The following is a 12,385-nucleotide window of genomic DNA, read 5'->3' as shown; positions in this document are numbered from 1 at the left end:
AAGTTTCTGTTACAATCTCCCCCCATGCTCTCTGTAAAGCCTTAAGAGCTCGTCAGGTATTATATTGAGGTTGTATAGATGTTGCTTACATCTAAATGAAGCCAAAATGACTGGTGAAAAGGCAGAAAAACAAACAAACAAAAAGACAAAAAACAAAACACATAATCGACTGGCTATATAAGCCAGCTCATGCGGTAAGGTATAAACAATTGATTATTACAATCACACTGTACCAAATAACTTGTCTGATTTTTTTTCTGTCAATTGACCTCTGGGGGTGTGTGTGTGTGTGTGTGTGTGTGTGTGTACCAGTGACTGACAGAGGAAACGTGTTTTGCAATAGTATAGCCAGCCCAAATAGGCAAAATCAACAAGAATGTATTATGATTATTTCCCTGATAACCCAACATAGGTGGGGCACTGGAAAATGTTTGGGACCATAAAACACCTATCCTCTGGGACTTTTATATCATTCACCAACATAGGCAAAGTAGTACCAATGCTGGTTTTGGGATTTACACTCTGCCCACGGGCTGGTCAGCTTGCTTTGCTTACGGCTTCCTGAATTTCTTTTGTCTTTTCTCTATCAGTCTTAAAACCACTTCCAATCAGACTACTTTATTAAAAGTATGTTGCAGCTCTGCTCTCCTGGACCAATATGGCCCCATCATATTGGGCATTAAGTCCAAGACCCTCGTTTTTGGGTTTTTAAAGCAGTTCATACTTCTCTCCCCTCCTTCTTCCCACTGTCCGCGGAAATCAGAACATTCTAGAGTATAACACAAGAAATACTTGATTCTACACTGAGACTATGCCAGGACCCTCCCCAGAATCTCCTGACCTTTATACCTTCACCAGGCAGACCTGGGTTTGTCATCTCAATTCTATCACTTGTTAGCCCTGTGATCTTATTCAAGTTACTCCACTTCTAAGAAATTATTTCCTCATCTGAAAAACAACGGGAATAATAATAGCTATCTGATAGCCTCGTCGTGAGGACGAAATAAGATCCCACGCGTAAAGCAATCAAGATAGCACCTGGACCATGGAGATGCTCCATGAATGCCCGTCCCCTTCCTTTTCTTCTGTGCAATTTCATCCAGTTTAGGGGTCCTCTTGGTCCACCTTACTCGCACTCCACTCAGCACCCTCACTCTGGCTGCAGTGTCCACACAGGGCAGTCTCAGCTCCTTAGTTTGTTACACTCGCCTCCCATGTGTCAAAAACATAAGTTTAGAGACTGAACTTGAGGGAGGTGACAATTGCTCCAATCAAAATTAAACTATATTTTGAGTATATTGATTAATTGTGTACTCATATGTACTTTTTTTTTTTTTTCTGAGGAAGATTTGCTCTGAGCTAACATCTGTGGCCAGTCTTCCTCTATTTTGCATGTGAGTGGCTGCCACAGCATGGCCACTGACCAGTAGGTCCACGCCCTACCTTAACCACTAGGCCACTCGGGCTGACTCCATATGTACTTTTAAAGGTTCATTGGATTGAGTGTATGTTTGCATGACATTTTCACTCTTAGATTTCTTTGTTTTTAAAAAATAAATTTCAAATACATTTGTTTATGCATTAAGTGTATTATGTGTACCCATAATCATGTATTACTCTATGTACTTAATTGCAAAAATGCCTAATATTTATTGAGCACTTATGCTGTGCCAAGCACTGTGCAAAGGCAGCTCATTTTCACAGTATCTCAGTGTGGAGAGGTACAATTTTCACGGTAATCCTATGAGGTAAGTACAATTATTATCCCTATTTTACAGATGAGAAAACTGAGGCTTAAGCACAATAAGTCACTTCACCAAGGTCACACGGCTGATAAGTAAATATTATCCACTCAAAATTGCTAAATAACGAATTGTATTGATGATGCTTGGGTTTTATTTCAACTGAAAGCATAGAGACTGTGGTTTAACTGCTTTTAGCTTCGAATGAAGCGCACTGCTGCGCTCTAAGGAGGAGATCAACAGGAGGACAGGTGTTACTTTAAGAGAGGGGTGGAAGTTGTAACCCGAAGCGTCCTCCAGCGCGCGCCGGAGAGGTCTGGGAGGCTGCACCCAGCCAGGGCGCTGTGGTGAACTCCCGCGGGTCTGGCGCGTCTCTTTCTTCCAAAGTTGGAGCTCTCCTTGGTGGGAGGGGGCGGGGAGGAGGGTAGGCCAGTGACGTCACTCGGGAGAAGGGATAAAGCTCCCGGGCCACGGTCCAGGCGAGGACACTGCCCCGGGAGCGGAGTGGGCTGTCCCGCTCGGGGACACTCGCCGTGGGCAGGGCCGCCCCTCGCTGCGCCCCAGTCCCTGGGAGTCCAGGCGCCCCCGCGCTGAAGGAAGGCCGCGCCAGGAGGCACCATGCCCCAGACCGTGGTCCTCCCGGGCCCCGCGCCCTGGGGCTTCAGACTCTCCGGGGGCATAGACTTCAACCAGCCTTTGGTCATCACCAGGGTAGGTGTTTTCCGTTCTTTCGCTAAAACTCGGGGACTCTGGCTTGCAGCGGGTCCCCTTGGAGCGGAGGAGAGTGGCCAGTGAGCCCGGGTGGGCTGGGTGGGTCCTCAGCTTTGGGCTCACAGTTCGAGGGGCAGCAGGAACTTGGCAAACAGAGATTCGGAGGATGCAGACCAGCTTAGAGAATTAACGAAGTCAGCTCCAGTGGTCTCTCTGCATCCTCTTGGTCCGCAGCAACTTTCCGAAGACAGGTGAACTGATGGCGTGGTTTCCCCGGGCTCAGAGAAGGCTGGGCTGCCAGGGCTGGGATGCCTTCCCATCCTCCACTCCCGTCTCCCTCCAGTAACAAACGAGAGGGGGTCCCGGGAAGGAGAGACGAAGGACTGACACTGGCGATTGTTTCTTGGAGCTGGATGGGCATCTAAGAGCTTTTCTTGTCTGGATGAAAACTTCAGCAGGGCGCTGTTCGCAGGGCGCAACCTGGGTCGGCCAAGTTGGAACCGCTCATATCAGCCCAGACAGGGAAAATATTACTAATCGGTTTTCCTAGGTTTCCAGGCATTTTGAATAAATATTTTCCAGAGCTGGGAACTTGGCTTTGGAATTATCACCTATAACTCAAACTACAAAGAAAACGTGTCAGTTTAGTTTACCTGATGGGAAGTCACCACCAGCCTAATAACTCTGAAAATAATACTTTACTATCAAAGTCAAGCTTCCCTTACTTAATATTCCCTAAATTATTGTCTAATTAGAAAAAAAGAAAAAGGAAACTTCAGGATTTCTGTCCTGACAGTAAAATTTCTAGTTGGTCTAGTTGATTTTTTTCTAATACAAGTGTTTGTCTTAATAGAAAATTATTGTTATTATTTCAATTATCACATAAAAAAGCATACGAAACCTAATTTAAAAGCATAAGCTTTCAGAATATTATACTTTTATTATACTTTCTTTTCTTTTCTTCCTTACTGCTTATACTGTATTTTATAAATGTATACTTTATAATCTGATTTACTCACATAGATTTTTGATAAAGCAATGCCTTTTAAATTCTGTTCTTCTTATACATCTGTGAGATTTGGGAAGCAACATCTTTTAAAAATATCTCAAAACATATCATACAGACGCATACCATGGAACATTTCAAGCTTTGTTTTACATTTTTAAAAAAACATATAAACACATCTGACACGTGTTTTTGTATGAGACATGAAAACTTAACATACCCCCAAAAATGTTCCTGAGTAAATTAAGCAGAAAATGCTTCAGTGATCTGGGCCAAGCAATGCCTTTTATGGCTTTACCAAAGAAAACAGTTTCCATTATCTCTACTAAGAAATATTTTAAAGTTTCTGAAGTATAGTTTTCATTTTTTTATAGTAAATGAAATAAGCTCTTTGATCCTAACAAAGGATAAATCATATTTATATTAAATCCTAAAGAAATAATCTTGTCACAAAAATCCTTTAAGTGGTTTATAAAAGAAATATCTTGCTACTATTATGTAACATGTCAGTATGATTAATCTTATGTTTGAAATGTTGAGTTGCTGACAATATAAACAATGTTATTTTAAAGCGGTACTTACATTTTGGAATGGGGCAGCAGGAGCTATTGGTAAATGTATTTGATATAATGACAGTTATTATTTGAGAAGCCAATTCTTGTTTGAATTTTAACTCATAACTAATTTGTATCACTCTTTTTGACACTTGGTTCAATAACAGTGCACAACCATATGTGATTACTTTATTTGACTATGCCTTTTCTCTTCAATTAATTAACTCAAGGAGAGCAGGTTAAACTGTTTTGTATTCCAAGTGTCCCCAAAACCATGCACATAGTAGATTCTTGATGAATAAATAAAAGCATATTCACTTTAACTTTTTTGCTTTAGTGAGCACCTAATTGAGAATATTTCCACTGAAATTATAAGAATACTAAAAATCATTTGGAAAAAGACTAGAAGATATGACACAAAAATAATTATGAGTGCTGTAATTAGGTAGTAGAATTATTCCATTACTTTTATAATTTTTATATTATGTGAAAAGGCCATGAAGAAGGTTGTGTGTGTGTTATACTCTTTGGTTTGCCATGCACCCTTCTAAGCCCTTTATATGCACCAACTCACTTAAATCTCTCAATAATCCTATGAGAGGAGTAGTAGTAATATCCCTTTTTGCAAATGAGGAGAATGAGGCTTCAAGAGATTCATTAATCTGCCGATGATCACAAGTGGTGGGACAAAATCTGATGCCAGGTCTCCTGCCTCCAAAGCCTACATTCTGAGGTCCACACACGTGGAAAATTCTGCTTATTGTACAGATATCTCCAAACGAGTGTTTTGTGTCGTCCAGTTCCTCACCTGGTCCTATTGATCCCATGTCTTTGAGATCTACAACTTTCCTTTTCCCCACCACTCTCCCTATTCAAGATTTCATAACCTCACACCCAGCTGTTTGTCTCCCCTCTCCAAATGACCCTGCATGTTCTTACCAGCCGTCTGTGGGAAATGCAAGATTGCTCCTATCTTCCTCATTCTCAAAAATCCTTCAATACCATCACCAGTTTATACAGCAAAACATGTGTGGTCTTGGCACACATTCAGGGCTTTCACTCTCTATCCCAACTCGAGTTTCCAACTTCATTTCCTCCCTGTCTCTCCCATTTCCTCCTCTCCCTCCATAGGTAGGTGGTGGTGCCCTACTCTGGACTACTTATGATTTCTCTTACATATCTTTGCTCCATATTTTTCTCCAGAATTATCTCGCCCAGCCCACCCCACTGTCCTCTATGCCTGTGGAAACCCCATTCAAATACCACTCTCCTAGCCTTCTTCCAGTAACAAGCATTTCATCCATTTGATTATCATAGCTTTTGACCTACAACCTCTCCTTATAGCAGGCCTTGCACCACAGATGTTTGAGTACCTCTGTATCCTATAAATCGCATGCTCCCCGAGGGCAGGAACTTTCAAATTTGGGGGCTACTCAGTGCTGAGCACAGTGGCTAGTACATCATATGTGTTATAGAATAACTATAAACACAATATTAATTATTGACTAAATTGTTCACTTTTTACATAACTGTTATCATAAATAGGTACAGATTGTGTCCTCAAAAATATTTCACAATAAAGAAAAGTGAGAATTGTTTTATTGTTAATTGATTTTTCTGTTTCTGATAAGTTCTTAATTATGCAAATAATTGAAATACCAATGCCTACGCTTAATGTCACAAAAATTCCCATAAATGAGATGTATTCCTCAAGTCAATTAACTCAATTTTTGGCATCCTACATACCCTCCCCTCCCTGCCTTACATTCTACAAATGCAGACTATAGCAATGCTCCTAGACAATGGTCCTCTGCTCCTCCAGAGTTGGGAGAAGGGTTTACAAACATAACTCTCTCCATCAATTGAAATTACAACTCACAAAATTAGGACAGAATGTCCCTGCCTCATAATTGTTTACAATCCCATTAATCAGCCAGGTGAATCTTATTATAAAAAACATCAGAAGTAGGGTAAATCAAACACCAGACATTCTCAAAAGATTTTAGCAATTGGTTGTGACACAATTTGTAGGAAAGCAGTTTCTAGACAATGGGTGTGCTATATTTTGTGCAATAGAAATTTAAGTTGTGGCTGCTCAGTTTGGGGGAGGGGGTTGTTATTGCAAACACCATATGTAACTGGCCTAAGCATTTCAGAGAATAGAGTTCAAAGTTCACATCTCGAAGTGAGCAGCTTTTCTTTTTCTGACAAGCAAGTTCTAAGGAGTCTCTTTCTTTCTTCAGTTTTTGGACCACCCAGAAGTTGGATCTACTATCATAGCCAAATTACAGATGGTTTGTTTGCACAAATGGTCCAATTTGGAATAAAGTACAAGCTTCTTTTATGTACATGATGTAAAATTATCATATACATCTAATGCTACTGTCCTTGCCCACTCAACTCCTCTGCCTCCTCTCCCTCCTCCCTCCTTCCTATTCAGAGCACACCCAGGATCAAGATCCCTGTAACTGAGATGCTATATGGACTTGAGTACCAACATAGAAAATGTTAGTGTATTCTTAAGTTTTGCAGGCTTTAACATGGAAAAGTATATTACTTTAATATAAACTATATTTGAAATGTGAACCTTTAGAAAGAAATGTTTACAGTTGAATGCAATCCTTTTCTAGAATTCAAGTGTAGTAGGAAGGTGGATATGAATAAAAACCTGTTTAATTTTTTTCTACTAAAAAGACGTGTCTGCATGGAAATTCTAGTTCATATGTTCCTAACATTCATACATCCCACAAATATCTATTAAGTACAGAATGTATTGTATATGGAAGGCACTGTGGGGGATACAATTATAACTTAATGGGTTTCTACCCCCTGAGAAGCTCATATATCAATAGAAGAAAAGGGACATGTACATAAAACTACCATGATACAACCTGACTTGTATTCTATGAGAAAAGTATGGCCAAAGAGATAGGAGAAGTGATGGGGTGAGATTACCTGCAGGAGTGGCATTGTGGGATGGGGGAGGAGCTTAAGCTATAAAGTTAGACAGACCCAGCTAGGAATTTCAGATTGTCACCGGATGTGTGACCCTAAACAAGTTTCTTATACTTTCTGAGCATCAGTTTACTCATCTTAAAAGATTCTGTTGAGAATAAGAGACAATAGTTCTCAATAATAATAATAATAATAATACCGTAACAGTTCTCAACCCTGGCTGCGTATTAGACTCACCCAGATACCTTTTGAAAATACCCATGCCCCGGTACCACTTGCAGAGATTCTGACTTAACTGGTGTGGGGTATGGCTCTAGAAATGTAGATTGCAGCCAGGTGCCAAAGGGCTTTAGATGCCAGGTGAGGCACTGGAGTTTATTTGCAGGCAATGGAGAACTGATCCCATCTCAACTGATCAATGGAATTTCTCAGTATTTTGATCCACACCGCATAGTACAGCCCTGTATGATATATTATCTTGCTCCAAAACTATTTCAATCATTTTTATTCTTAACATAAAAATCCCATCAGGGATATATCTTGGAATTCTCTCATGCCTCCTACAGTAAGTAGACCATTCTAGATGCTTTATCTGTGTTTTAAATTAGTTTTTTCCAAACGGACCCGAGTAATAGGGTGACGTGCATAACGGAAATCATCTGATGCACTTGGAAAAACACAAATTCCCCTGCTCCTCTCCTAGAGCTTCTGATTCGTGATTCCAGGCATCTGGAGGGAATCAGAGTCTTTATGCTCAGCAAGGACCCCAGGTGATTCTTCTAATCAGAGAAGTTTGAACACATGTGCGAGGTGATTGATGGCAGTACTATTTCCAATGATCTCTCTAATACTTTTGATATTTGAGACCCTAATGAACCTAATGAAACAAAAATAATCCATTGAAGGGCCGGCCCGTGGCTTAGCGGTTAGTGAGCGCGTTCCGCTGCTGGCGGCCCAGGTTCGGATCCCGGGCGCACACCAACGCACCGCTTCTCCAGCCATGCTGAGGCTGTGTCCCACGTACAGCAACTAGAAGGATGTGCAACTATGACATACAACTATCTGCTGGGGCTTTGGGGGAAAAATAAATAAATAAAATTAAAAAAATAATAATAATAATCCATTGAAAAACTCTTCCTCATTTTAGCTCTCTTGTCTCGTAATTTGGGAAATCCTGTTAATAATAAATTGTGAGCAATAATATAAAGTAATAAGATAATATAAAGTAATAATATAATAAAGTAAATATATAAAGTGATGGTGGGAAATAATATATTCTTACAATTAAACAGATAGTTTAACTTACTAAACCCAGGCCAATTTAGTGGTGATTTTCTGATCACTAGCCTAGCTGAACTTCAGAACTAGGAAGAAGTGAAAAGATAGCGTTTTCTCCTTCTCTCTCTACATACTCCTTTCGTATCAACTCTCTCCTTGGAGGTCCCAGGACACCAATTACCAGGTTGAATGCAAAGTCAGAAGTGTGTTCTGGCCATCACTATCAACTCCTTTCCTATTCGACTTCTGCAACAGCTGGTGACAAAGCTGTACAGCTGCTCCCGACTTAGTAAGAAGCCACAGGTTACTCAGACACTTCTCCTCCTCTGAAAAATAGAAGTAGTGTTTTTGTCCAGCCTGCCTTAGAGTTGTTGCAGGGGGCAAAGTTATTAGAAAGAGCTTTGCAAATGTAATATTTTAGGTAAATATAAGATGGCGTTATTAACTTCCATATTAATACTGGTAATAAAATTTAGTAATATTCAGTATCTAAGTTCAGCAAACCAGATGTCTCTGTTTAAAATTTATATAGACAGAAACACGCACAGCTCTGCCTTCCACTCATCCCAACCAGAGCTAAAAAATAATGGTAGGCTTTTCTAAATCAAGATTGAGAGTTATATAACTTATAGCTATTTAAGTATATTAGAAAGCTAAGTGAGGCTTTAAAAGCAAACACATTGAGCCCTGCTTTCTCATTTTTTTACTCAAAGGAAAGTATTCTGGCCTAAGAAGTTTAAAAATAGTACTGATTTTGATGACTATCACTAGAGAAAATTAAAAGTTTAAGATTATTTTTATCCCTACAAGTCACGTCAGGGATGGAAACTTGCATTCTTCTAACATTTCTGGTTCTGAGAGAATTTCTCCCAGAATGCAATGCCTCCCAAAGGCTGAGATGTAATAATCCCCATTTGTCTTCACCCAGCCCCTACCAACTGATCCTACTGGAAAATGATCATGATTGCTACAGTGAGATGATCACAGAAATAATGTGAGTACAATAAACATTTTAGCGATGAGACTGAAGATCTAGGACACATGAGAATTTATTATTTTAGCAATTTTATTCATTTAGATGAATCTTGGATCTCCCTTAGTGTCACAAAGTTAAATAGAATCGATAGCTATGGGCCGGCCCCGTGGCTTAGCGGTTAGGTGCGCGCGCTCCGCTGCTGGCGGCCTGGGTTTGGATCCCGGGCTGCACCGACGCACCGCTTCTCCGGCCATGCTGAGGCCGCGTCCCACATGCAGCAGCTAGAGGGCTGTGCAGCTATGACATACAACTATCTACTGGGGCTTTGGGGGAAATAAATAAATAAATAAAAATTAAAAAAAAAAAAAAGAATCGATAGCTAGATTAAGCAAATAGAGAAAAAAATTAATTAATGACTGATCCTCAAGTAAGACATTAGGGATAATCTAGTTTATTCCTGGAGTAGTCTGAGGTTTAAGTCAACTCCTATGTATTACTCTGCTTTAAATCGTGGGAACTTGCAAACGAAACAGTGATAAGTTGACATTAATAGCCATCATCTTTGGGTATGTAGGGACTAGCTCTTTTTGTTTTATAAGCTCTGATTTATATGTCCTTTTCATTCATTTTTCAATTAATTATTCATTAATTCCAAACACTGGAATATACACCGTGTAGCATCAGGAATATACATATTATACATACCCTCAAGAAGTTCCAGTCTAGTTGGGAAGACAGACAATACACAAGTAAATAAACAAACATAAAAGTACAAATTGTTTTCATGAAGAAAATGAACAGGGTGTAATGGTGGAGAATGATGGGGGAGGGGCTGGAGAAGCTACTTAGATGTTGGGGGAAGTCTCTCTGAGAAGGTGGCATTTAAGCCAGACCTAAAGGATGAGAAGGAGCAATTGGGTAAAGAGTGGGAGAAGCATTTCAGGCAAAAATAACCGGGCATGGAAAGCCCTGAAGAGGGTACAAGCTTCGCCTATTTGAGGAACTAACAGGAAAACAGAATAGCTACAGCGCACTGGATGAGGGGGAGCAGGAATGGTATACGACGATGTTAGAGAAATAGGCAGGGTAAGAGAGGGTGAGGGCTATTAGGCAGTGGTAAATAGTTGGGATTTACCCTGAAAAATTGGGAGTAGGTATAGCAATCAAAAGAATCATTGCCTTTAACTGAATACCGAACATATTAATAATTCAAATTTGCTATTTTTTGAACATTTAAGACCATATTTTTCCCATATCATTTCCCATCATTCCCCCCCAAAAAAGAACCTTACGTGGATTTCTTATAGACAGCATAAAATTGGATCTTGTTTTTTTTTTTTTTTTACCTAACTTGACAATCTCTGTTAAAAAACAGAATGTGGTGTGTTTTTAGACCATTTACATATAAAGTAGTTACTAATAAGGTTTAATTAAAATCTACCATCTTGTTAGTTGTTTTCTATTTGTTCCATCTGTTCTTCATTCATGGAGAAGACTATGAGTGACTGCAAACTTCCCTTGTGTCTGTGGTCCCCAGGGGTTCTCAGTGCTAACTCTCAATGCTCATACTCGGCCTTTAGCAATTTGTTCATAATTTTTTTTGCTTGAGGAAGATTGTCCCTGAGCTAACATCTGTACCAATCTTCCTCTACTTGGTATGTGGGATGCTCCCACACCATGGCTTGACGAGCAGTGTGTAGGTCCACACCCAGGATGTGAACCCATGAACCCTGAACCCATGAACCCCGGGTAGCTGAAGTGGAGTGTGTGAACTTAACCACTACGCCACCAGGCCAGCCCCTAGAAATTATAATTTTGTATATTATATGGCTTCTTCTTTTTTTTTTTTTTTGTGAGGAAGATTAGCCCTGAGCTAACATCCGTGCCCATCTTCCTCTACTTTATATGGAATGCCGCTACAGCATGGCTTGACAAGCAGTGTGTCGGTGCACGCCTGGGATCCGAACCTGTGAACCCCGAGCCGCCAAAATGGAGCATGTGAACTTAACCGCTGCGCCACCTCAAGGGCCCCATATGGCTTCTTATTAACGCAAGAATGATTCTCTTTCCAGCTTTCTACATCCTAGATGCCCCTTCATGTGAATTTTAAAGATCATAACTTAGAAGGATGCTAAGGCAGTTTCAGTTCAAATATAAAAGCTCCCTAAATTTAGTAAAGTTCTATTCCCAATTAGAGAGTTCTGGGTAACAACAACAACAAAAAAACTAAAAAACCAATTATTTTGTTTAAAGCAAAGAGAATATGATTAAAACAGGGAGTTTGGAAGGTGTTCTAAAAGAGATGTCATGGTAAATGAAATGTGCTTAGTAAGAAACAGATTTATTTAGCATGATGGGAAAATAGAGCTAACACAAGTGATCAAGTAAGAGTTATTTTAAGTTAGATTTAAAATTTCCTGCCAGTGAAACATTTAAAATGTTACCCAGCTGAGGGGCCAGCCTGGTGGTGTAGCGGTTAAGTTCACACGTTCCTTCAGTGGCTTGAAGTTCGCCAGTTCAGATCCCGCGCACGGACCTAACTCACCACTCTCCAAGCCACGCTGAAGCGGTGTCCCACATAGAAGAGCTACAACTCCACAACTATGATACACGACTATGTACTGGCGCTTTGGGGATAAAAAAGAAAAAGAGGAAGATTGGCAACAGATGTTAGCACAGGGCCAACCTTCCTCAAAAAAAAAAAAAAAATTTTTAAATTAAATAAAATGTTACCAAGCTGAAATATAAATGGCAGGCACAAAACTCAAGATATTGCAGAATGCTGGTTTTTAAATGGTGCCATGATTTCTTCCAGATTACTCCAGGAAGCAAGGCGGCAGCTGCCAACCTGTGTCCTGGAGATGTCATCCTGGCTATTGATGGCTTTGGTACAGAGTCCATGACTCACGCTGATGCACAGGACAGGATTAAAGCAGCAGCACACCAGCTGTGTCTCAAAGTTGACAGGTGCTCTTTAATTAATGGTGTTAACATTTGATCTGTTTTGCAGGAGAAGCTGAACCAGAACTATAAATGATTTCATCCTCCTAGTGAGGAGTATGACAGGACCAAGAATTTTGGCTGGCTTCTTTATATATCAGCCACTTTGGTCTGTTCTTCACTGAAGTCAGTCAATCCAGTAGCTGTTAACAAACAACCTCTA

General features: G+C 40.2%; 1 protein-coding gene across 3 annotated transcripts in view; it reads left to right on the top strand.

Moving 5' to 3' along the window:
• The first annotated feature begins 2,251 nt into the window (after positions 1-2,251).
• The window catches only part of PDLIM3 (PDZ and LIM domain 3), a 30,747-nt gene continuing 20,613 nt past the window's right edge, over positions 2,252-12,385 (top strand). For all 3 annotated transcript variants that reach the window (XM_014786260.2, XM_087418375.1, XM_014786261.2), the window contains exons 1-2: positions 2,252-2,453; positions 12,038-12,189. In XM_014786260.2, coding sequence (XP_014641746.1) covers positions 2,361-2,453; positions 12,038-12,189 — 245 coding nt within the window. In that variant the 5' untranslated portion in view covers positions 2,252-2,360. The remainder of the gene's footprint in view (positions 2,454-12,037; positions 12,190-12,385) is intronic.

The sequence above is a fragment of the Ceratotherium simum genome, chromosome 28 (genome assembly GCF_057802395.1).
Source record: "Ceratotherium simum simum isolate JZ-2026a chromosome 28, ASM5780239v1, whole genome shotgun sequence".
Taxonomy (NCBI): domain Eukaryota; kingdom Metazoa; phylum Chordata; class Mammalia; order Perissodactyla; family Rhinocerotidae; genus Ceratotherium; species Ceratotherium simum.
The sequence above is the reverse complement of the archived record's forward strand: the minus strand, read 5'-3'. Positions and strand labels throughout refer to the sequence as shown.